At 42.4% G+C, this 25,596-nt stretch overlaps 2 protein-coding genes across 3 annotated transcripts in view; one reads left to right on the top strand and one right to left on the bottom strand.

Moving 5' to 3' along the window:
* Position 1: 1 nt before the first annotated feature.
* On the top strand, positions 2-10,523 carry TRMT13 (tRNA methyltransferase 13 homolog (S. cerevisiae)). The gene is made up of 11 exons (XM_015413356.1): positions 2-208; positions 879-925; positions 2,201-2,267; positions 2,885-2,947; positions 4,173-4,245; positions 5,171-5,277; positions 6,961-7,128; positions 7,415-7,481; positions 8,498-8,572; positions 9,265-9,694; positions 10,304-10,523. The coding sequence occupies exons 1-11, from the start codon at positions 74-76 to the stop codon at positions 10,497-10,499; spliced, it is 1,428 nt and encodes a 475-aa protein (XP_015268842.1). The 5' UTR covers positions 2-73; the 3' UTR covers positions 10,500-10,523.
* The window catches only part of LRRC39 (leucine rich repeat containing 39), a 16,438-nt gene continuing 1,349 nt past the window's right edge, over positions 10,508-25,596 (bottom strand). For both annotated transcript variants that reach the window (XM_015413358.1, XM_015413357.1), the window contains exons 3-9: positions 25,337-25,442; positions 24,610-24,766; positions 22,147-22,283; positions 20,300-20,445; positions 14,438-14,590; positions 12,156-12,295; positions 10,508-10,774 (exon numbers count right to left, since the gene is read on the bottom strand). In XM_015413358.1, the coding sequence (XP_015268844.1) occupies positions 10,743-10,774; positions 12,156-12,295; positions 14,438-14,590; positions 20,300-20,445; positions 22,147-22,283; positions 24,610-24,766; positions 25,337-25,442 (871 nt within the window). In that variant the 3' untranslated portion in view covers positions 10,508-10,742. The remainder of the gene's footprint in view (positions 10,775-12,155; positions 12,296-14,437; positions 14,591-20,299; positions 20,446-22,146; positions 22,284-24,609; positions 24,767-25,336; positions 25,443-25,596) is intronic.

The following is a 25,596-nucleotide window of genomic DNA, read 5'->3' on the forward strand; positions in this document are numbered from 1 at the left end:
GCGGAGGGGAAGTTGAGGGAAGGGCTGAGCCGGCGGTGGAGGCAGGAGGAGCGCCTAGCGGCAGAGAGGCAAGATGGCGGAGGAGCCGGCGGCGTCCGTTTCCCCTCAGCCTGGGCGATGCGCTTATTTCGTGGAGCGGAAGAGGCGCTTCTGCAAGATGGTCCCGGCGCGCGGAAGGCGCTTTTGTGGGGAACACGCAGCCCAGGAGGTAGTGGCCGCCGCCGGGCACAGGCTGCAGGGGAACCCGACGAGGCCGGGGCTTATTGCTGCAGAGAGACAGCCAGGGCTCGAGCCTGAGGCTGTTTTGGTGACACCGGGCAAGAAAACTACCTCGACTTGTCTTAGACCCCCAGCTAGTTTTTGTTTTACTATGCTAGAAATAAAAACAGAGCACTTCTCATAGAGATTGGTGGAGTGAGGAGAAGCCATTCTAGACATGCTCAGTCAGGCTCTTTCATGTCACCGATTCCAAATCTCTGCCAATGTTGCTGCAATTCAAACCTGGTAGCACCTTAAAGGCGAACACAACATTTAATTCCAGCATAAACTCTTGTAGATTTCGCATCTGAAGACCTGGGCTGTAATTCACCGTAATTTATGATGGGATAAAATGTTGTTGCCTTTAGAGTGTCAGTGAGCTTCTGTTTATTTTTGTAGTAAACTCTTTGGGATTTTTCTGCCGAGGTTTTGCTTCCCTCACTGCAAGTACTGGATCTGTAGATGTGGCTTTATCCTGTCAGTTGCAGATTTCTGGCAAAGCACAGGCCAGTTCTTATGTATCTGGGCAATTCAGAAATTCACAAATGCATGGCATACCTCACCTGTGATAGTAAGAGAATGAGTGCACAGTTCAAATTTAAAATGTTCTTTTTAATCAGGAAGAAAATGGCAGGAGGAGAATTCCTTGCCCTCTGGATTCAAAACAGTAAGCAAGTTTAATGTATTTATTATTTATTTGATCATTTTTAATCCCCCCAAAAGAGTTCAAGGCTGCTTACATCATGAAAATAATACAAGAAACCTTAAAATATCACAAACCAGTGAAAAAGCACAATGCGATACTCATGTCATGCAAATTTCTTCAGCTGCCAACCAATTGACCCTTTTAAAAAGATCAGATGTACATGCCTTTTTAAAGGCAGCAAGGCAAGATGTACTTCTGACTTCTTCGGGCACTAGTTGTTAGAATGTCAGACTAGGAGTTGGGAGATCTAGGTTCAGATCTCTTCTCTGGCTGACTTTGGGCTAGTCAGAGATTCACAGTTTAGCCTGTTGTGAAGATAAAATGAAGGTGAAGAGAATGATGTAACCCGTTTTGAGTCCGCATTGAGGAGAAAGGTAGGGTATGAATGAAGTCAATAAAATCAATACATTCCATATGGCTGGGAGTGACTGCAAGCCATGACTGAGTTGTAGAAATGGTAGTCTGTGGAAGATGGAATCACACGAAGGCTCAAAATACCTAGTTAAGTGCACATTCATACAAGGAGAGATTGTCTCTAAGGTATATAGGTCCCAGGTTAAGAAGGGAACCCATCGCAATATCTTAAAATTGGTGTTGCTCTGCCCAAAACATAAGTAGCTGGATTTTGTACCAACAAACTTTTCAATTTATCTTGCAAGTTTCCTTCAAAGGAATCTACTTGTTTGCTCTGATTCCTATAGAAGCTACAAGAGCAGTCATCAAAACCTATAGGGGAAGGGGCTGTGGCTCAGTGGTAGGGCATCTGCTTGGCATGCAGGAGGCCCCAAGTTCAGTCTCCAGCTAAAAAAAGAAATCAGAGCAGGTGGTATGAAAGACCTCAGCCTGAGGCTCTGGGGAGCTGCTGCCTTTTTGAGTAGTCAGTGCTGACCTTGATGGACAAATGATCCAATCCAGTATAAGGCACCTTCATGTGTTCAGTGGTCACACCCTTCTTAAGGAACTCCCTTAAGGAAGGCTCAGCAGACTACTTTCTTCCCTTCCTTTCTGAGATGAGCAAATCCTGTTTTATAAAGAATCTTGTGTGCAGGGGGGGTGCTAATCTAGTTCTGTGGTCTTTTAATTTTTTTACTGTATCTTTATTGGTTTTTATTTGTTTAGCGGTTGTCTGGATTTTTATTTTACTTTCAGAGAGTTGGGGGGAGAAATGGTAGATATACTTTTTTAATTACACACGGTGGACAGAACATCTTGTTTAATTTCTGTTTCTGATCTTAGCACAGTATATGAAGATCAGCTACAAAAACATTTGAAAAAATGTAATTCAAGAGAGAAGCCAAAGCCTGTAAGTGTACTTGGGATTGTGGCTTGTAGGAACTGATGGGAGAGGTGCAGCCCCCAGGCCAGTCTGCCTTATGCAGTCATGTGCCTGCACAGCATCCAATTGGCTGTGTTCATTTGTTGTGTAGGCTGTGTATACAGTAATAAATATATTATTTACAGAGAATTGGATGCCTTTAAAGCTGTGGGTATTGCATGATGCAGGGGGATACTCTCAGGGGGTGAAAGTACAGAAGTACCTAATAAGAAGCCTACAAAATAAAAAAGATGATGCTAGAAGAAAAGCACAAATGGGGTTGGGGACAAATCCATTTTGAAGATACAGGAATAAATTCTAAGCCTTTTTTAGTCAAACATTTAATCCCCATGAAAGATTAATTGGCTCTGAGCTGTGCATCTGTGGAGGGCTTTTTATTCTGGTTATAGAACAGGAAAACTCTTCACTTTCCCCTGTGCAGCAAAGTTTCTGAGCACTGCTAATATCAATTGGGCCATTGTGGTTGTCTTTATTTCAGTGAAGGCTTTTCTTCTCATTTAGCTATTTGCAGTGAGATTGGCTTATTGTTACACTGTTTGTGTCATAATTGGACTTTGACATATCTTTCCTGTGATTTTCTAAAGGTCTACTTTGCTAAAGATATTAATGCGGGATCAAAAGAGGCTAACAAATTGCCTGAGGAAAAGGTGAATAATTGTGTTATGTACATGTGTCTTGCAAATGTTAATCAAGGAAGTAAAGAGTATCAGCTATAGTGTGCTCATGTAGAAGAATAGTATTTATTAAGGAGGGACCCCTCTTGCAGCCCTGTAGCTAGGGAATTCTTTGGGAGGGGGCCTTGGGGGGGCCCGCTAGCTAATTAAATGGAAGTACAGTGCAGGTGGTAAGTTGGAGCACTTTGGGGGCAGCCCTGGAGTGAGGGGGTCCATAAGAAACACAAGGGGGCCGGGCCCCGTGGGCCCCATGTTAGCTACGGGCCTGCCCTCTTGTGGGTGTTAACCATAACAGTTTCTTCAGTACTATCACCGTGCTTTTGCACAGGACGACAGTCCAATAAGATACACAATTGTTTGAGCCTTCCGTTACCGAAGCATAGAAAGTTCCCATTTCTTTATGGTTGCACTTGGGCTCTTTCTTGAACAGATCCATATACTTCTGAATGGTTTGAAACATAACCTTTGTACAAGTTGTACCCATGTTTCTGCTTCTGTTATTGTGTCTTCTTTCATCCCATGTCATCAGAGACTTGTACAGGTCTGAGGTACACTTACAGCCTGACCTTATGCATCCTTATTCATAAATAATTCCCACTAAGTCTTCTTGGACTTCTAGCCCAATCTTGTGCATGTCTAAATGGAAGTGAATGTTCATGCAGTTAACACTTGTGATTTGGTGATAACATGAATTTATAAAACAGCAATAGGGACAATGAAACAGACTGCCTCAAAAATAGAAAATATGTGTGTGTCTGAGCTACATATTGGGGAATGTTTGTACACCATCTGTTGCTCATGTTGGTTTTTCACTGAAGGCAGAAATGTAGATCTGGGTGAAGTGTACAGTCTTTATTTATTTTTGGATTTATATCCCGCCCTTCCCAAAGGCTCAGGGCGGTTTACAAAGAGGCATAAATGCCAAGGTTAAAACAATTTAAATATGTTGGGTTCGATTTTGCTTTCCTTCAAGTGACTTCAAGTCTAATAGAAAAGGATTGAGTATCATGCCTGGGGAGCGGAATGTGAATGGGTCTTCTCTTTCTGGTTACTGCATCAGGCCAAATTATCTGCTGCTTGTTTGAATTTTATTCTGCTTGGCCTATGCTGGTAGCTGTAATCTACAGGAAAGTTTCCTTTTTGTTATATAAAAAAAGTAGCCAAGAAGAAACTGTATGTCTTTCTGTGCCCTCTCCAGCAGGTTTCAATTTCTGCTCTCTCTAAAGAAGAGTTAGAGGACTTAATTAGAAAGCTGAAAAGAGCAAGTAATGGTAAATCTGCTTTATTTGTTACATTGGATTTATATGGAGCATCCAGCAAAGATCACATACTTAACCTTTTGTACTAGTTAGAACAACTATTAACTAATAACAGCTGCTGTGAGGCAAAGCTCCCCTGGCCTCCCCTCAAGGGTTAATGTGAATAGTAACAGGCCTAGTTCATTCAGCATGTGTTACTAATTGGTGCCTTGGCCTATACAGTTCTTATAATTTTCAAGGCCGGAGATGAAGGTGGCGTGATTAGCTTCTCATAAGAACCTGTTGCCCATAAGATGGGGGAAGGAGAACCAGGGGTGATGAGGTAATCTTCTGGAGGCTTCTCCAGAGACTGTGTTCTGATTGGATGTTATTCTCACCTGATGATGTTGCTGGGCCAAAAACCATAATTTAGCTAAGGCCTAAAAGAAGAGAGACTAGTTGAGTTCCTGATAGACTAAAGGCCTGAGCAATGATCTGCTTGAATTGCAATTGCTAGCAACGTAGAGAACACATGCGCTTTAGTCTTGACTTTGAAACTTACGGTTTGTGCCATCTAATGCACGTCCTAAAAGTGTTAGACAGTTGAGCTAGTTTCTTTATTTTCTTGCTGCATGGTTTTAGAGTAATGTGTTGGCTGCTTAATGAACTTTACCAATAGATTAAATTTGAAATAAACTTTGTAAATCTTTTTTTAACATAAACAAAGGCCTAATTACTTACCCTGGGGACCCATGGGGTTCAAATTTGAGCTCCTTGACAGCTGCTTAAAAATTTTGTTAACCTGATTGAGTTCTCCATGATTTCTAACCCAGAGAATTCACCATTAAATTTATTCACTTAGATGGAAGTTCTTCTAATGTCACCTATTTATATGTGAGTCAGGATTGTGACTACTTCAGATAAAGCTCAAAGGAATAATTCAGAGTCTCTTCTTCAGGTATAAAGTCTGTTCTTAAAGACCAAATCTGTTCTCATCAGGCCTTACAGGAAGCCTTAAGTGACCCCAGAAACGGAGATGCTGCTTTTAAACATTTGAAACAGCAGGTAGAGTATCACTTTTATCAGTAAACATTGTTTGTCATAGCATTTGTTAGTTTTCTATTAATTCACATTACCAATAATTTACCTGTACAGCGGTGGTTCCCATCCTGGGGGTGAGGACCTCTGGAGGGCACAGCAAGGTGTCCATGGATCCATCTCTGCACTTAGGATTGTCATTTTGATCTTATTGTCATTATGTATTTACTCGGTTGATATACTAATAGTATAACTACTGTCATGTGGGAGGGTCCACAAACATTTTTTACATTAAAAAAAGGGGTCCTCATACTCAAAAAGGTTAGAACCACCACTTTTAAACACTTTTCTTTTAAACATTTAAGTATTGGCTGCATTGTCTGCAGATGTTGTTAAAGAGCTGCTAAATAGTTTCTTCCTTAAACTATTCTATACATAAAAGAGTTTTTCTTGATGTTCTGCTGGTTCTGAGTTTCCACAAGAAATAAATCCAGTTCATAAAAGTATCTGCTAAAAGTAACTGCTATATTATTAAGTACATAATAATACTGGATTGCAATTTACTACCACCTGAGTTCTCTGAGTGCAATCCTAAAAAGAGTTACTTAACTCTAAGCCCACTGAAATCAATGAGTTTAGAGTGGAGTAGCTCTGCATAGGAATGCACTGTTAATCTTGTAGTCATCTGATCTTCAAATTCTATCAGCAATAGGGGATCTCTCTTACCTGTCTAATAGGACCATTTGCACAGGATCTAAATAGATTCTGCACAGAAAGCTATGATATGTGTGATTTGTAAGATTTTTGTGTGTCTGTCCTCCATAATTATAGGCGGTATCAGCACTAGCCAGTGTAGATCAGTAGTTCTTATCACCTTGGCCTTTAGCAAGGATGTATCAGAATGAGAAAGAAAGCTGATGGTTCTGTACTGCTGAGAGGCCTCATTTCTGATGTCTGTGGTGGAATGGCCCTTGTTTCCAGTAATTTGGGAATATGGTTTCCACTGTATTATGGACAGGAGTAGGCATGTTGATCTCACAGGCTTCATTGGTTTTTTCTCCTAAATTGTGTGGGCTCTTTATCATGAGACAATAGGGTTGCCAAATCTGCAAAACGTACCGGCGGGGGAGCGTCCAGCCGGTCTGGGAGCCTTTCGCGGATGCGCGTGTGCGCGCGCGCCACCAGAGCATCACCGGAAGTGACGTCACGCGCTGGGCGGGGCCACGCCATTTGAGGGGAAAACACAGAGTTTTCCCCTCAAATGGCGTGGCCCCACCCCCAGCATGCGACGTCACTTCTGGGTGACGCGCATGCGGGGTTGGGGTTTCCCCCGGGCCCCACTTGCAAAGGGTTGGAAACAAAGTTATTCCTACGAAAGAATGGCTGGGGAAAACTTAAGAATTTCTTAAACTTTGTTTAAACTCATGTCTTTTCAGAGGCATCAAGATGTTTATAAATGGGGGGAAGTCTAGAAGAATATAATTATTCAGTGTGGATTCAATGTAAACGCGCCATTTGATTTTGTATGTACATTATTTTATCTTTTTAATGATTGCTTCCTTGTGTATAAAACTTTAAAAATAAAAAAAGAACTAGCCATCGTAGAGGCTATAGAGAATACATTTACCATAAGTTGTATTAATATTTTCCTTCAGATATCACAGAAAACTAGTTTCCTGGATTCATAAAATAATCTTTTGAAGTTTGTAGGCTTCTATATTAGGTAACATGGAAAGATTAAATTTGCTTGGACCAAGAAGATGTTTTGTTGAATTTGGAGCTGGACGAGGAAAACTGTCTCACTGGGTTGATAGAGCCTTACAAGATGCTAAAGATGTTCACTTCCTTCTTGTTGAAAGAGCAACTACCAGATTTAAGGTACAACATTATTCGAAGCTTTCTTTTCTCCCCCCCCACCTTTGGCATTGTGCCATATTTTATAATTTACTGGTCTCTTTTACAAAAATAGGATTGCCAATAATATAAGTTATTTCAGATACAAAACTTATAAAGCATAACAATATTCTAGTAATAAATGACTCTTGGTATTTTCTGCTGCTTAATATTTTTTGTTTCCAAACAGCTAAAATGGAACCATAAGTTGCTGACTAGGATATTAAATAAGATTCTGACTTCATAATCACAGATTGTTCTGTTTACACAGGTAGATGGGAAGCACAGAAGAAACAGTTTTGAGAGGCTTCAAGTTGATATACAGCACTTGTGCTTAAGTAAGTTGCTTTGATTACCTTGTACTGTGTTTTTAGAAAATAACTTGCACCAAAGAGTGTGTGGGCTGGAGGTCTGGGAACCACACACATACTTTCCATTCTTTCTGATAGCACCTTGTGGTCCCTGTGCATGCATAAAAGGGGGGGGGTTGGGGAAAACAGGGCTGTGTTGGGAATACTTAGTTTACAGATACTTCCCTTTCTGTGGACAGGAGCATGCTGAAAACAATAATATGACCATGATACAGGAAATTCACTTTGGGTTGAAACAACAGTTTTTCATTTAAAAGAGTAATTCTGAATTTTGATCATTGAGACAGTAATTCTGGCCATGATTTGGCTAACAAAGCCTATTGATGAGAGAGGCAGATATTGCCACTGGTGTGTTATTCTGCCACTCCAAACAGCCACTTTTGAAGACTTTCTCCAGCAGAAGAAGCCTTCTGCTGGAGGAAGAGCCACTTAACTTGGAGGAAGACTTCCTAGGGCTGGAGGGAGGCTGCCAGATTGGGTGATTGGTAGTGAACAGGCCACCATCACTGTTTACTTGATGGTGGCTCCATTGGCCTTTCCCATTGGAGGGTTTCATTAGCTGAACCCTGCCCAGAACCACTTCATGAAAACAGGTGACTCAGAGAGTATTCATTTTTGTACATGGAGTATAAAGATTTGAATACTCAGAAGCCCGGTTAAGTATACAAATGACTGAAACTGAGTGCTTTGTTTTAGTGTGAATTGTTGTGTTTATTAGCTTTGCAGCTTGGTTCACACTGCCTAGTTTGTAGATTGTATTTGCAAAATATTTTCCTGAGGCTAAATTGATTAAAGGGGCTGTGTCAATTTAGAACACTGTCTGATTTGTTTATTAATTAATTGAATAGGTTCTCAACACCGATTGTTCTTCTGTGCTTTTTCCACCTGTGGTTTATCTTTTGTAACACACGCACACTGTAACTACATTATTCAGAAGGAGGCAGACTAAAATAAGTAATCTGGACGGGGTTTCTTTCTTTCAGGTAAGGTGCCAGTTCTTGTGAAAGAGAAACTGCCTGTGGTAGGCATTGGAAAGCATGTATGTGGCTCTGCAACAGGTACACATTGTACAGGCTATCAGTATTGGTGAAAAGGACAGATGAATGCATGCTGGGAAAGCTTACTTTGCTTACAGTTACACAAGGCCATGTGTGGTGGTCACATGACCCAAGGGCAGGCTCTGACTTCAGAGATTTCATTACCTTTTTTTGGTTCTGAATGTACTGGATTTGCTTAAAACGTCTGTTCTGATTTTATGTAAAGGTAACCATAAGTAATGAGGTTTACCAAATAGTAACTATAGATATAAAATAAATTACTGTAATTTACTTGGGCTGCAATTCTGTGCACACTTACTTGGTAGAAAGTCCATTTGAAACTCAGTGGGTTTGTCTTTCGAGTACATATGCACAGAACATGGCTGCCAGGAAGCATGCTGAGCAGAAAAAATGCCACCCCAAAAGTCTGTTACTGAGCCAGACTTCTCCACTCTGTATAGGTAATATCAGGGAAAATGTATTTGATAAAGGGAGTTTTGACTCTTAAAAGCTCGTACCCCAAACATCTTGTTGGTCTCTAAGGATCCAGCCATTCTGGTGTGGACGAACACAGCTGGCCTCTGAAACTATGGAGGAAAAGGATGTTCCAGGCATCAACTATTATATCAAAATATTGTAAAAAAAAATGTGCATTTGTTATATTGTGGAGTAAAAGAGCCTCAATTCAGATTGGATTATGTGTACATTCACAGATCTTGCTCTAAGATGTTTGGCTGAAAGCTATGCAAACCTCTGTGATGATGACGGAAGGGAAAGTCCAACAGCTAAACGCTGGAAGAGCAGTGGAACTGACGGACCTCCCAATAATTCTCCCAGTGAAATGTGTAGCAAGTCTTCAGTTGAGAACTGGAGCCCTGTGGCTGGCATTGCTATTGCGCTGTGTTGCCATCATAGGTGCGACTGGAAGCATTATGTGGGTCAAGAGTTTTTTACCGCAGTAGGGCTTGGAGTGACAGAATTCGATTATTTTAAAAGAATGACAAGCTGGGCCACTTGTGGCATGAGAGAAAGTGGTCCCCAGACCTCGACAATTGAAGTGGAGAGCAAAGAGCAAGGCAGCGAGGCTGAAGAACAGGACCCGCATGACAGAAGCGTGGAGTGTAGTTCAGATAGTCTGCAAGGGTAAGTGACTATTCGTAGCACAAGTATGTTTTATGTAAGTGATAGTCTTTCAGGTTGGAAGCATTCTAGATTCTGAGATCAAAGGCAGGGACTACAAGGTTTTTATATTTTAAGAAAATTTGAACTTTTGCTTGCATCTGATGTAATATTTTTATTCCTTGAAATGTTATCCTTTCCTTTATTAACAATAAGCGCCTTTGATGGAGGTCTTCAACCATATAATAAAATCATAGTACAAACATAAATAACAATTACAGAATGATGATAAAAGAAAATTATGCCACTAGTAAAATTGCGAGATTGTCACATTAATACTTTGCAGGAAAGTGTCGCAAAGATATTATAATAGACAAGAATTTGCCGACAGATCATGTAACCGCAGGACTAACATCAGCTACCAGAAAGGAAACTGCCTGTGGTTCATTGGCAAGTTGGTACTTGCTCAATTGAAATGTTATCATTATTTATTTATTAAAACATCTCTACCCCACCTTTCATTGTGGTTCAAGGCAACTTACTATAATAATTAAAATATTTCCAGTCTAACCAGAATAAAAAAACCCAAATCTTTTATATCGTAATGAAACTTTTTTTCCCGTTTGATTCTAGGTTGCTGACCACCGAGGAACGAAAGCAGATAGGTCACCTGTGTAAACTGTTGATTGATCATGGCCGGATTGAATATTTACAGCAAAGAGGGTACGATGCTGTATTGCAGTACTATACGGATCCCAGTGTGTCCTTAGAAAATGTGCTATTGACAGCAGTACCACGTCAGTTTTCATTACCTTACTCAGTTTCTTAAAGGGAGAGGAGCATTTTAGTATGATTGGACATGTGCTGTGGAGAATTTTTTTAGATTTGATAACATCCTATATTGAGCTTACCAATCAACATTGGCTTCTACAGTCTCCTTTGAACCAAAAGAACAAAACACCACGGCCTTTGTCCCGCAGTGAGAGAATATCACAACATTTTTGTCACAGTGGATATGAGTGCTCTTCGTTACTTCCTAGTAGTAGTAAAAGCAGATTGGCGGATATTATTTTCAATTATTATTGATGGCAGCAATAGTGTTTTCTGAAAGACAAGAGGTTGAAATGGAAGAATCCACGTACTTAATTTTACATGCAACAACTTATTTACAGTCTCAACTAATTTGTTTGTATGTGTTATAAGAACTGTTTTACTCTCTTTTTAGAAACTGTATTTGAACTCATGAGATCATTTGTGTCAAATTAAAGAAGGTAAGAAAAGGCAGGATTTCTTAGGTGGTTGCTTTTCTTTACTGCTTGACTCGGATAGCATTACCAAGTAGCGCTAAACACTTACAGAGACTAAAGTTTGTTTCTTTCAGACCATTTTAAAGAGCAGCAGGGCATGAGCCAGCTGGTTTCTAGGCTCTGAGAAACACCCGTCTCCCATACTGCCATCTGCTAGCACAGCAGCATGAGGGAGAGAAGGAAATGGTGCTACTGCACCCATCTTATTCTAAATCTCTAAAGTGCCACTTCAGTAACAAGATCCTACCTCTAGGTCTCTGGACTCTTAGAAGTGAGCAAGTGAGGAAACATATCTTGCACCAGTCAGAGGATCCTAATCTGTCTAGTAAGAAACAATGGCTTGGATCTCATGGAGGATTTCCACAGACAGAAGGGGGAGTCATTTTTGCCATTCCACCTCATGCAGACCTCCAACTCTCCCATCATGCTATTCCTGAGGTCCTGTGAACAGTACTTTGGGTTGCAAGGAGAAGCATGGACGTTCCACTCTATGGATAGAAATCTCCAGTGGTTCCAAGCCATTATCGTTTATATGGTGAAAATCATGGGAGCAGGTAGATTAGGTGGAAATGTGTCAGTCGGTGTGTGTTCGTCCTTACGTAGCAGATATTTGTTCATTTCACTTGTTCACCTGTATGTATGTTGAGTGCTTACAGATCTTCTTAGAATTCTTTTCCTGCCTGCATTTGAAAATCTTGGCTTGGATCCTACCCTTTCTGCTTGTGGGGGAAGGCAGTTTTTGGTAAATCTGTCATCCCACTCCCAGTCTTGCACTTTACTCCTCCACATTGTTCTGGGGAAGGGGGAAGTACAGCAGGCTGCCGCTGGGGGGGGGGGGGGTTCCCCTCCATCTAGCACAGCTCTGCTTGGCCTAGATAAGTTTCACTCTAAGAGGACAAAAGCATTAAAATTGTGCGTGCTAGCACAGTTTGCTGTTTCCCTGACCTCCCCCTTCTCCCCCAACACCCCCCCCCACAAAAAAAACGCACAGCTTTTGACATTCTGGGGAAGAAATTCAGAGACAGAGGCAGCAGCAACCTAAGCTGGCGGACTGTTCCTACCTGGGCCAAAGAGAAGGAACTATATACAGAGTTGCTATTAAAAAGGTTGTGTTTCTTCAAAAGATAGATGCATGTTTTCCTCCAGGAATTCAGTTTTGTTTAAGCATGCAAAGGTACCTTTTCTGCTGAGCAGTTCCTCAATGTATGCATGCATGAACTGAATTCCATACAATTCTCGTTCTTCCTCCTCTTCCTCATTCTCACACGGAGGGAGTGTAATCTGAAGCTTCAGTGGATTGTCTCTGAAGTTGACAAATCTAGTAATTGAGAATAATATGTTAATGCAATGATTTTGGATTACAAGTACAACGGAAGAGCAATTTCAAGCCGAATTGTTTGATACCTGGGAGAAATTGTTCGGAACAGGGCTTGTGCTGCTATCAGTGGTGCTTGTGTTAGTACTGCGTAATCTTCAGCATTTTACAGAATTATATCCTGCATTTATGATGTCAGTTCATTCAAATACTTACTTCCAAACTTGTTGCTGCTCTATGGTTTTAGTGGGGCTTAGTGTCAGCTGACTTTAGCTGGGCAGGGGATATCAAATATATCCCTGATTTACACAATTGTATTAATTTGCAATAGTCAAGTGTATTCTGAGTTGGCTATTGAAGTCAGTTTTAGCTAGGATTGGTAACAGCAGTTCCCCTGCAGTAAGTACAGATGTTCTCCAGGCAACTAGGCTTTATATTTCAGAAACCTCCACTGGTGCCGAATTCTCTAGCCAGGAAGTTGACTGAAGTAGGTTCTAGGGAGCATATTACTACAGCCTAGGGTTGTCAAGTCGACTTACCTGCAAAGTGGGGGGATTCCTGGCTCCGTCGGAAGTCTCCCCGCGTGCGTGCCACGATGATGTCACCGGAAGTGATGTCATCACGTCACCCACATTGTGGGCGGGGCACCGTGACTCGAGGGAAAACCATAGAGTTTTTCCTCGATTCACAGAGTGTCCCCCCCCACACAACGTGGCCAGCGTGATGATGTTACCTCCGGGTGACATCATCACGCTGGGGACGCCCTCCGGCAGGGGATGGAGTTTCCCCCGCGGCCCGATCCGCCGGCGGCAGGTAACGAGCCTCCCAGGCGGGAATTTACCCGCCCCCAGCGGGGGCTTGGCAAGCCTACTACAGCCTTGGCCTATCTGCATTGGCTCCTAGTCTGTTTCTGGGAACAATTTAAGCTGCTGGTGTTGAGCTTTAAAACCCTATATGGCTTGGGACCCGCATACCTAAAGGACTGCATACTTCCTTAGGAACCAACCCAATTATTAAGGTCATCTCATCTTCTGGGGCCCTGCTACAGTTTCCCCCACCTTCTGAGGTTAGGCAGGTGACAATCCAGGAGAGGGCCTTCTTGGTTGTGGCACCAAAACTCTGGAATTTTTCTCTTCTGTCAGCAGGTGGAGACTTTTGTTTCATCTGGTGTACACTCAGTGATCCTCCCTGCCTGCCCTATGTTTTAATTATTTTTGTTTTTGTATGTGTATTTTGGCTTGGTTTTAATTGTTTCAGTGATGTGTTTCTGTTTCATTTTAATGGTTTTTAAGATGCATTTTTGTTATGTATGTTTTTTTATCTGTCAGCCACCTTGGTGGCCCTGATGAGGACAGAAAGACGGGGTATAAATTTTGTAAATAATAAATACATACATTGGAACCTCAAGAAAGGCAGGGCAGGCAGCAGTATAACAGTGAGTAAATAAAGGTTGGCACTTGGGACTCACAGGAAGACAGCCCACTGGTTACAGGAGGCAGAACTACATTTGGGAACCCCAGAGATAGCACACAAGGTGGGCTAAATAAAACCAGCAGAGTGCTTGGTGCTAATCGTTTGACTTGTAAATCACTGTGTGCATGTGTACACTGTGAATCATTAACACAGAAAGAGAGACTTGAATTTGCCAACCACTGGGAACGGTGGAAGACACACATTCTAATTAGCAAAGCACCAGAAATAATACCCGAATAGAGCAGGACTAGCTTGGACATAGAGGGAACTTATTGGTTGCTTGCAACTGTCTAAAGAAAGTTGTCTTTGCACAGCCATGCAAGTGATTGATGTCAGCAACAATTGGTGAAAACACTGAAGAAACATCGATCAGCATCTTTTTCTTTGGCTCTAAGATTAGAAGATTTTGATAATTGGGAAATTAAACTGTCAGTGTCAAAAGCTCCTGACTTTGTCCCCCTCTGAATCTGAATAGCCTTGAACACTAAACCAGACTGCTAACAAGGAAGCGCATTATTGGGGAGCTCACTGGTTTTCATTAGGTTAAGGAGTGGAGCTTGGGGTGGGGGAAGGGATTATTCATTTGGAAACAAACAAATATACATTCCCCCAAAGCAGCAGCCAGGTTGTGTACATGTGCCCATAGCTGAACATTCTGGCAATTCCTTTTACCTCAGGTTCGTCATGTCTTTCATGCAAACAGGAATATCCTGAAGTTTGTTATTGCTGAGGACAAGGGTACTTAGGTTTGTTAGGTTGCAAATGGCTTCTGGCAAATTAGTTATTTCATTCCGTTGGAGCCACAAAGTATGTAGGTTTTCCATTCTGTGAAGAAAAACAGCTCTGTCAATTACAATCAAAAACTTTCTCCCTTAAATGTAGCTTTCCCTTTCCCTTTTTCTGTTCTAGTTTTTGTAGTGTTTAAAAAATCAATAAAAAATCCCCTCCGGGGGCTTAAAAAAACCCCACTTTGATATACATTTCTTTAACCTCTCTTGTAATACCTGAGTATGGCTATATCTCCGCAACAGAATGTCAGTGTGTAAGGAGTCATGTGAGCAATTTCGTCTGGTGCTTCCAATTAGAGATTTTATAACAGCAAGGTAAGGAAAGACTTCTGGGATCTCAGAGTGCTAGAGCCAATATTTTATAACATGGATAAAAATGAAGTAGAAAAAAATAGGGCGTTCTGGGGCTAGACTAGTTCATGGAGCTCTTGTCCAATCTCCCCAATTCTCACAGGGGTTCCTGCAAGGGTAGGGATGCAGGGCAGGGGGCAGCAGTCTCAACATTCTGGAAGAGTCACTACTCAACAGTCTCTGCATTTCAAGGACAGTTTCCCAAACTTTATTTGCTTACTGGAACACATGACTCTGGTTTGATAACTGTTTTTGATAACAAATTCATATAGTCTTATCCCAGTGCTCCTGGGCGTGCTAGATCCATCCGTTTGGTTTCCAGTTTCCTGCTTCTCAGACTTGAATCACTGGTCTAGGACTATAGAATGGCTGCCTTCCTACAACTTCCAGCATAACAAAGTATAGTTTTAGTAGTGGAGATTGCTTCAATTGGGCCTCCATCATTAGGGACCATGAGGGTTGTTTCTGCAACTATTTGGCGGGGGGGGGGTTGCATTTTGTGTGTGTGCCCGTGCCTGGAAGTCATGGTGACCTTTGGTGACTCCTACTGGGGAATGGAGGACATTCAGAGAAGTGGCTTGATAGCCTGCCTCTGTCTCCTGGCCCTGCTATTCTTTGGAGGTCTCCCATCCAAATACTTGCCAGGGTCAGCCCTGCTTAGCTTCTGAGATCTGATGAGATCAGGCTTGCCTGAGCTATCTCAGGGCTGTTTTTGCAACTGTTGATTCATTTCCCTGGTCCAATGTAGAACCAATGGAACAGGTTTTCTTTAAAGGATCAGGTGGGCCTCCTGTAAACTGCTTGGATGAGCGCAGTGATTCATCAGTCTTGTCAAAGCTGATGTCAGACAGAATTTAACCAGATTTGTCTGTCGTTGATAGTCTTGTGTTTCCACCACTGGGAGTTTGAGGTCTGTTTAGGAAGGCCAGGGCCAACTTCTGTTCTTTACTCAGCTGAATACTGCCTGATGAATCACACATGAGCAGCTCTCTGATCAGCTGGATCAGCTGCTCCAACTTTAGGCACCCACGTTAGTGATTTTAACACTGATGCACTTATTCCAGGAGAAATATGGTTTGGTCATTATTTTTATTTTTTTTACTTTCTATAGTAACACCCAAACTGAGTAACTTTTCGAGTATCCAGTTACAGACTTGGATGCTCTTCCAACCTGGAATCCATTTTCAGCCTTAGAATGTAGTCGGCTGGTTGACATCGTGCCCTTCGGTAAAGCTCCTGGGGAGAATTTAAGATGAATGCTCATTGGTGGTGCTCAATTTTAGTTAGACTTTTTTCAGAAATTTATTATACCTGTATTATTCTCTCTAACTGGAAACAATTATAATTCCTATTCATAAAAAAGGTAATAGGCAAGACCCTGCTAATTATTGCCCTATCAGGCATTTGGATATTTCTTCTAAATGATCTTTTATTCAAATTGGAAGATTGGGCAGAATCATCAAACCTTTTCAATCCTGAGCAGGTTTCCGTCAGGGCCACAGCACACTCGATCACTGTTTGTTTGACATTAAAGGCCCTGATTCAGAAATACATCCAAAACTATAAAAGGTTGTTTGTTGGTCCCCTTTCTGTTTAATTTTTATAGCAATGATTTTGCCCAAGCCATGGAATTCCAGAACTTTTCCCCTTCATTGGCTGGTCAGAAAATTTCAATCCTGCTGCAGGCAGATGATATGGCAATCATGTCCTTTACCAAAATTGGGCTTAGAAGAATACTAGTTAGGCTGGCTGATTACTGTGATAGAGATGAATTAAGAATTAATTATAATAAAACAAAAATCGTAGTTTTCGGTAATAATAGATCCAGGAATAGATGGACTATTAATGCTCATGAAACAGAACAATGCCCCTACTTTAAATAGCTAGGCATAGTATTTCATGAATCTCTGCCTTGGCAGGCACATCTTAATGCCAATTTATCAACTGTCCACCATACATTGGGAGCTATCTTAATTTTTTTCTTTTCAAAGGGTGGCCAGCTAATGGCCCTGGCCCTTAAAGTACTCCAGGGCAACTTTATCATGCAGCTTTTGTATGGGGCTGAAATATGGGGGTGGAACAAGAAAATACTTGGCCAGCTTGAAACCATTCAGAACAACTTTTTAAGGAAAATCTTGGGTATCCCTCTGGGAACTCCTGCTGCACTCTTAAGGCTAGAACTATTAAAATATTATAAGAAACTTGACAGTATTTCCAATGACCATTTGGTAAAATATTGTTTTTGGTACTATAAGGAAGGGAATCAGTGGTCCAATTTGCTGTCCCCTATTCTGCAGTTATACTCCTTGCCCTCTTTAGAGGCTGTAAAGCTTTGGGACTCAAGCAAAAATAGTAAAAGGCTTTTTGAAAAAGATGCCCTTCGTGATATCGGTATGGCCTAACAATCTAAATTTTCTTAGTGGTATCCTCAGATTAAGAAAAACAAATTCTTCTCTCATTACTTAGCTGACCTTTCTAATGTTACATTAAGAAAGGCATCTGAGTATTTACAGGGCAGATTTCAAGAAATACCTGTGGAACAACACCTCTGTCCTTGCGGTCTTAATCAGGTGGAAGATATTGTATACTACGTTCTACACTGCTCCTTCTATGGGTCCATCAAAACAAGCACCTGAATCAACTTCTTGTAAATTTTTCTGGCACAGATGAGGAATATATCAATTTTCTATTGGCTGATGCTATCCTTTTTGTTACCCAAGTGGCCACTATTATCTTTATTATCAATAAATATAAGGAAGAAATTAATACCTGCTAATTCTGCAAGAAATCTAGCTAAATTGTAATTCCATGTTATCTTATGGGGGTTGTTGCATTTATTTCTTACCATCTTAGTTTTAAAGTTTTTATCCTGTTATGTAAAAACGTTTTAATCCTTCTGTTGTGGCATACTGTTATATGTTGGTATATATGCTGGGATGTTATGGCCTATGCCTACAATAATAATAAAATAACTGTTAATATTTTATAAAGACATGTGTTGTTCTGCTATCATGCATTTTATTCTTACAACAATCCTCTGAGGAAAGCTGGGTTGAGAAAGAGAGACTGGTTTTCTCAAGATTAGCCACTAAACTTCATGGCTGAGTGGGAATATAAACTTGAGTCTTCTTGAAGTGTGTTTACACATGCTAAATAATGCACTTTTGCAATCATTTGCTAGTGAATTTCACCATCTCACCATTTCTCACAGTAAAATCCAGTTGCAAAGTGCATTGAGAGTGCATTATTCAGCATGTGTGAAAGCACCCTAAAAAGTTAGTTGTAACCTGGCATTATAACCACTCTATCACACTGGCAAGAAAAACACCTCTGTCTGACCTGATGAACAATAGATCTTTATAACTGATGATAGGCTTATACTATTTTTATGAGAAAAAATGGTCAATGAAACATTTCCCACCAAAATAGTTCTGTCATTCACCATGACCTCTATCTCAGAAAGCTTTCAGGAACTCATTGATTTATGGACCTAAAAATGCTAGCTAAATTAGCAAGCCTTATCTTGAAGGGGCAGATAGGTTTGAATTAGCAGAAGAGGAGGGAAGAACAGGAGTTTTAACTGATTTATTATTTTATTATTATTTATTAGATTTTAAATCGCCCTCCAGGGACTCAGGGCAATGTACAACATAAGGCATGACCAAAAATACATAAATTAAGACAGTTAAAAATACAATGAAACAAGTCTGCCTGAAAGATGACGCTAAAATAATCAGTTGTCTCACCACCTCAGGGGCGGAAAGAAAGTAAGGCGTGCCAGTAGATGGCACTACGGGCCCTCCAACCTTTGGTTACCCCGGGCCCCAGGGACATCAACCAGGGTCAGGGCCTTTTCGGTGGTGGCTCCTACGTGGTGGAATGAGCTCCCGGAGGAGATCCGGGCCCTGCAGGACCTTGCGCAGTTCCGCAGGGCCTGCAAGACGGAGCTCTTCCAAAAAACCTCTTCCGACGGGCCTTTGAGTAGGCGCCGCCGCCGCCACTATACCACCAGCGCACCGCCACCACAAAGGTGTGGATACCATCAGGGTGCTAGACGGCCCTGGGACGAAGACTGGATGGCAGCATCGTTTTGGAACTTACATCATTGTTCTGGGTCTATCTTGCCAGAACCCATCTTGGAATCATGGATATTTGGAGCACCAGCACTTTACTGTATTATTGTATTGTTTTATCTTGTTTTTAACTGTTTTAAGCATGGCCTTGAGCCCTGTTAGCCACCCTGAGCCTGAGGGGAGGGCGGGATATAAATTGAATAATAAAATAAATTTTAAAAAAACAAAACTATTGCTGTCCTCAAGTAAATGCCTGGTGGAACATCTCTGCCTTACAAGCCCTACGGAACTGTAACAGGCAGGGGTCATTTCGTAGAAAAAGAGCTGGGGGGGCTCATTAGCATAACTCATTAGCATATGCCACACCCCCTGACATCACCGGAAGTGTGTCCTCCCCACAGCCGGCGGCGACCTCCAGCGGGCACCAGCAGGGAGCTCCAGGCCCCGCCCTCCCGCACCTCACCCGGGGGGATGGCGTTCCCCCGCGTCCCCCCCCAAATGACCCCTGGTAACAGGTCACACAGGGCACAGATGGTTGAGGACAGCTGGATGTCTCTTGGGCCTGGGACCACCAGTAGGTTCTTAGCCACCGAGCATAATGCTCTTCTGGTGGGATACCAGTAGAGGCGGTCCCGAAGATAAATGTGGGCCCCAGACCATTCAGGGCTTTAAAGGTCAATACCAAAGGTCAGTACATCACTGGCAACCAATGCAGCTCACAGGTGAGGACCCGCGCCACTGCATTCTGTACCAGTTGGAGTATCTGGGTCAGTCTCAAGGGTAGTCCTACGTAGAGCAAGTTACAGTAGTCCAGTCTTTCTTCCTCATACTGGCAATGTCCCCTCCTGTGGTGGATTTTGTTTGAAATGCTTTTTCTAATCTACAGAGGATTTTCAGGACAAACAGCAAGTCACTTGAGGAAGGATGAGAAAGATTCCCTCCACCAAGTTCTCCTGTGAGCTGAGCTTTTCTGCTGGATCCAACCCAATATACTTATCCTTCCAATGATATTCTCTACTTTTAAAGCAGCCTATTATGTCTGTTAATTGCCATTTTATAGACCAATTAGCCCCATCCAACTGGAGTAGACTAATAGAACTAAAGTGGAGTAAATGTCTGCTGTGGTATTCTTTCAGTTACATTTTAGGGACCATCTTTTGCTTTGGGTCAATAGTGCAATCATGTAGTTTAACAGAGTTGCATTTCTGTGTTACTGTCTGCATAACAAGACATTTTATTTTAGTGGCTTTTACTGTTCGTATGAAATAACCTGAAAACAGCCAAATAATTAAGGCAGAATTTTTTTCCAGGTGTATATTTACCTGTCAATGTTGCCAGGGATTTCCTTCAGTTTGTTGCTCCCCATGTCTAACCATTCCAGATTTGGCATCTCCAGGATGACTGATGGGAAGGCGGTAAACTGGTTCATACTCAGATCTATGTGATAAAGCTTTTTCAGGCTGCTGAGCTGATGAAAAGAGGGAAGTGGTAACCGTCAGCTAGGACTGCCAGATCAAATTTCTGAGGATTCTATGCAAGATGTATATGCCCTGGTCCAGGAGAGGAGAAATATGTACACTACTCTTGTCCTTTCTGTGATCTTTAATCATTTCCCCATGCACATAAACACTGGTCTTATGAGCTCTGGGAGAAAAGCCTAAAGACTAATATTTCCATGACTCAGCTCAGTGGGAAGGGGCTGTGGCACAGTGGAAGTACCTCTGCTTTGCATGCAAAGGGTCCCAGGTTCATTCCCCAGCTTCACCAGTTATTAAAAGGACCAGGCAGTAGCTGAAATGAAAGACCTGAGACCCTGGAGAGCCACTGAGCAGACCTTGATGAACCAGTGATCTCCTTCGGTTAAAGGCAGCTTCATGTGGGCCCTTCAAACACCCATTGGCTCCAGTGAGGTACCCAGCCTTGCTTGGGGTGCTGCCAGCTCTGCGTCACACCGCTTCCTCTAGAAGATGGCTTTAGAAGCCCAGTGACACTATTGTGGAATCTTAAGGGTTGTAGTTAGGCTGCATTCTTGTTGAGCCACTTTTAACACTGTATCTGGTCAGCAATACAAGTCCACCGCCACAGAATGTCTGTGAAACAGATGGTGGAGTGATCTGCCATGTAAGTCTGCTTCAGTAATCCAGGCTGTCCTGTTCCAACAGCAAGAACCAGTCGGCCGTGTAATTGTAACTTCTACATAATCACATTGCTTTGGAGTAAACAGTGTCAGACAAATATGGAAACACCTTTTCAAGATTTGAATACATCTGATCACAGAATTTGAATAGGTAAGGGGAAAACAGGACTGACAAATTCTGCAAAGAAATATAATAAGCAAAACAGAGTTGGCTGCTGAGTTTGGAAAATCCCTGGAGATCTGGGGGTGGCCCCTGGGGAGGGCAGTTTGGGAGGGGAAGAAGATCAGCAGGGGTGTGGTGTCGCAGTCTATTCTCTGAAGCTGCCATTTTCTCCAGGTAGCTTCAAGTACGGCGGCACATTAAGATATCAACAAGATACTTGTTTTCGAGAGTCAAAGCTCCCTCCGTCAGGTATCTGACAAAGGGAGCTTTGTCTCTTGAAACCATATACACCCAAACTCTTGTTGGTCTCTAAGGTGCCACTGGACTCTAATCTAGCTGTTCTACTGCAGACCAACATGGCTGCCTCCCAAAACAAACTTCCTCCAGGCTGGTTCATCGCTACGGTGGGGCTACTGGGGGCTCTGCGGAGGAGGAGGAGGAGATTGGATTTATACCCCGCCCTTCACTACCCAAAGGTGTCTCAGAGCGGCTTACAAACTCCTTTCCCTTCCCCTCCCCACAACAGACACCCTGTGGGGTAGGTGGGGCTGAGAGAGCTCTGAGAGAACTGCTCTTGAGAGAAGCAGCTCTGAAGTAGCTGCTGTAGTTGGGCAAATGGTGGCTCCCCAAGTAGACGCTAGGCTCACAAATGGCATACTGCTTCTGTGTCAATCATGCCTAGCAGCAAGCCCAGGTGCTCCCCCCCCCCTCAAGCTCTCGTGTTTGGGAAGAGGGGGGCTGCAACTCTAAACTAGCCCTTTAATGTAGGAATAGATTCAACACTTGTTTCTCTGGTACTAAAAACAGAGCTGTGTGTATGCCCTCCATCATACTAAGTAAAGAAAGAGGGAGAAAACGTTTTTGCAAACCTGGTAGGGAAGCTCACAGATGTCTCTGTTAACTGCCAGCTCCAGTCTTTCTAAACTGACACAATTGCTTAGCTCCTTAGGAATGGTTTTAATTTTATTATAACTGACGTTCAGCTCTTGGAGATTTGACAATTGACCTGCAAAAATAAGAAATCAAAGAAAACCTTGACATAATCACCTGTCAAAAGCTTCCTTTTCAATAAATAGCATAGTGTCAAGTCGGGGAGGGGGATGTCAGGGACCTGAAATAAGCTGGAGGAGGAGGAGGGGAATCATGGTACTAGGGTTGCTAGTCTCCAGGTCGCACCAGGAGATCTCCCACTATTACAGTTGATCTCCAGACACTCAAGATCAGTTCCCCAGAGATCAGTTCCCCTGGCAAAAATCGCTGTTTTGGAGGGTGGACTGAGGACTCTGTGGCATTATACCCTGCTGAGGTCCCTTCCAGGGCTCTTTTTGGGCAGGAACACACAGGAACGGAGTTCCAGCTGGCTTCTGAGTTGGCCACGCCCAGCAGGAACTCATTAGCATAATAGGCCACACCCAACAGCAGAAACTCTTTAGGATAGGCTACATTCGGGGTGTGTGGTCTAACATGCAAAGGAGTTCCTGCTACAAAAAAAAAGCCCTGGGTTTTGATAACAAACAAGGTAAACAGAATAAGAAGCGAAAGGTGGGTGTGGCTGGATGACCACACTTCTGGTGACACGGGGTGTGGCCTAATATGCTAATATGCTGTGCTTTCAGGAGTGTGGCCTGTTACGCTAATGAGTAGCCAGATTCTAGCTTCCCCAAATCTCTAGGAATTTCCCAACCTGGAGCTGGCAGCCCTAGTAGCAGCCCTTGTGTGGACATTATTCCTAAAGCAACATCTACCTTCTGCGGTACTAACTAAACTCTAAGGTAGCACGAAGATCAAGGAGAGGGTTTACAGCCGTGGTTTTCAGATACCACCAGTGGTACGCAGACATATTCTAGGTGAGATGGAGGGTTTTCATAACAGAAAGAATTTGCTCTCCCATGCCCACCTGCAAGTGTGACTGGTCATCTACTGACCCTACCTGCCAGGAATTATCTTTTTGCATGCCTGTCACTCAGGGTTTCTCCTAGCACCTCATTCCCCCTGCCCACCAATAAGTGCTTTTGATGTGCAACTTCCTGCCAGCCCTACCAGCCAGGGATTATACGTTAAAGCCACAGCAACAGAATTTACTCCCAACAATACTGCAGCAATTGTTAATGTCCTTGAAATTCGCCTAAAATGATCAATATAGTAACAGTATCCCTGTAAAAACATACGCATATCCTTCTCAGAAAAAGAGGGCCTTTTGTTTTTATCACGGTGGGACCCAGGTTCTTTGATACAATGACTGGTGGGATGTAAGATACAAAAGGCTAAGAACCACTGGTTTTCAGGAACAAGGAGAAAGGTATGCAGAATAAGCAGAGAATAAACGGGACTGCTGGTGTGTTCAACAAAATTGAACTGATTCTCTAGTTTTTAAGTGGCTTGAACACCAACGTATTTGGGAAATGTATGCTGACCTAAAGTTTAATCAGTATTTAGAATTAAAATGAAAAAGAGTGATGAGACCCTTCTCATCCCACTGCTGTGGCTATATCCCTTGATGTGTCGCAGCTGGTCTCTCCTGGTCACTTGTGTCCTGTCTTCTGCGTGGGAGTCAGTCAGCAAGAGCATATACACATGGACAAATCAAACTGCCCTATATCAAGTCAGACCATTGGACCATCAAACTCACTACGGTCCTCTCTGACCAGCAGCAGTTCGCCAGGTCCTCATGCAGAGAAAGTCTTACCCAACACCAGCTGCCTGAGATCCTTTAGCTGGAGGTGCTGGGAATTGAATCTGAAAGGGACAATCTGCCTACAGCCTATGTGCTCTCTACTGAGCTAGGGGAAAGACTTCATACACACTATGTTCATACCGTGGGAAGAAAGGGAATTTGTGAGCACTTTGCCTAGGTCTTCTTTGTGCGAGGAAAAGCAACTCAAGTAAACAGGGGAGGGGTCCTTGGAAACGGCCATGATGCTGAGAACAGATAGGAATTTCCTGGGCATCAGACTGAGCGCCTGTGCTGCTAGTTGTCTGTTCCTACTCTGAGCAAAGTGGAGGGCAACAGCCAATCAATGGGGACTGGAAAATACTAAGTCCAATATTAGAAAATCAAGTAAACGAGGTATCCATTGGCACCTTAAGATCTGGCTCAGGACAGCTTATCTTGGAATACATGTTGTTAGTTTAAGGTGCTGCCAGACTCTTGTTTTATTTTGCTGATACAGCCCACCATAGCCACCCATCTGGAATTCAAAAACCAAGAAATACAACACATTTAATCTTCATCAAGGTGTTTTTTTTTAATTTCAAAAACATGGTGATATAACTCCCACAGCGCTACTGGATTCAGAGTGGAAACCATAAGAGACAAAGACGTTCAAACTCACCAATCTGCTTAGGCAGCTCCACAATGGAATTTCGAGACAGATCTAGCACAATGAGATTTTGAAAGCGGCCAATGAATTCAGGAATTTTTACCAAACCAGTTCTGTGAAGCTGCCATTCCTGGAGGTGGTTCAGTTTCAGTAAGCAAGAAGGTAGCGTCTAAATTTGCAAAGATAAAAAGTAAATTTTAAAAGTCACTGAGCAAGCCAAACTAAGCATGGTTTCTTAATTAGTGCAGAAAAGTTAGCGGGAAGTGATTCCTTCCTTAAACAACCAACTCCAAGAGCCCTGCAATAATCCAACCAAGACTAAATAAGAAAACGAACCAAAGTAAAATGAAGAGAATGTGCATAAACTGATATGTAGTTGATGGATTCTCCCCCCCGCCACACACACATACAAAGCAAGACAATACCTTACCCATATCTTTTCCCCAGCAACAGCAAAAGCAGTTGGATGTGTGTGAATTAAAAAAAGAAGTCCAGAAGAATTAAACAGTGTTGCCTCACCCCACCATTGGTCTTTAAGCTCAAATTGCAATTTTGCATTGCATTTAAAAAGTATAAGAAAGAATAACTGAACTACATTAGTTCTGCTTTAACCCAGCTCCTTCAGAAAGCAGGGAGCATATAAAATATGTTTAAACCCATTAAGTGGAATAGCAAAGATGAAATAACAAAGCCAAATTCCTTAAACGTTTCAATAGCAGCACCCCCATGTTCATAATACCTTCCATTCTTCATGTTCAATCTTTAATATAACCCTTCCATCTTCAGTGATCACTTTTTCTTTAAGCTTGGTCAGACTGACTCTCTCTTCCCAAACAAGCGTCAGCCTATAAAAGAATGAAATCCTTCAGCTATCACGTCATTATTGCCTACGGCCAGATACCTAGGCAGTGCCAAGGAATAGAATCTGAGACACGTGAAGGACAGAGCCTGTGATGGAGGGCATTAAAATTGTGCTTAGGTAGGCAGGATGTGATACTA

This window comes from Gekko japonicus, unplaced genomic scaffold, assembly GCF_001447785.1.
Source record: "Gekko japonicus isolate JY-2015 unplaced genomic scaffold, Gekko_japonicus_V1.1 scaffold70, whole genome shotgun sequence".
NCBI classification, from domain to species: domain Eukaryota; kingdom Metazoa; phylum Chordata; class Lepidosauria; order Squamata; family Gekkonidae; genus Gekko; species Gekko japonicus.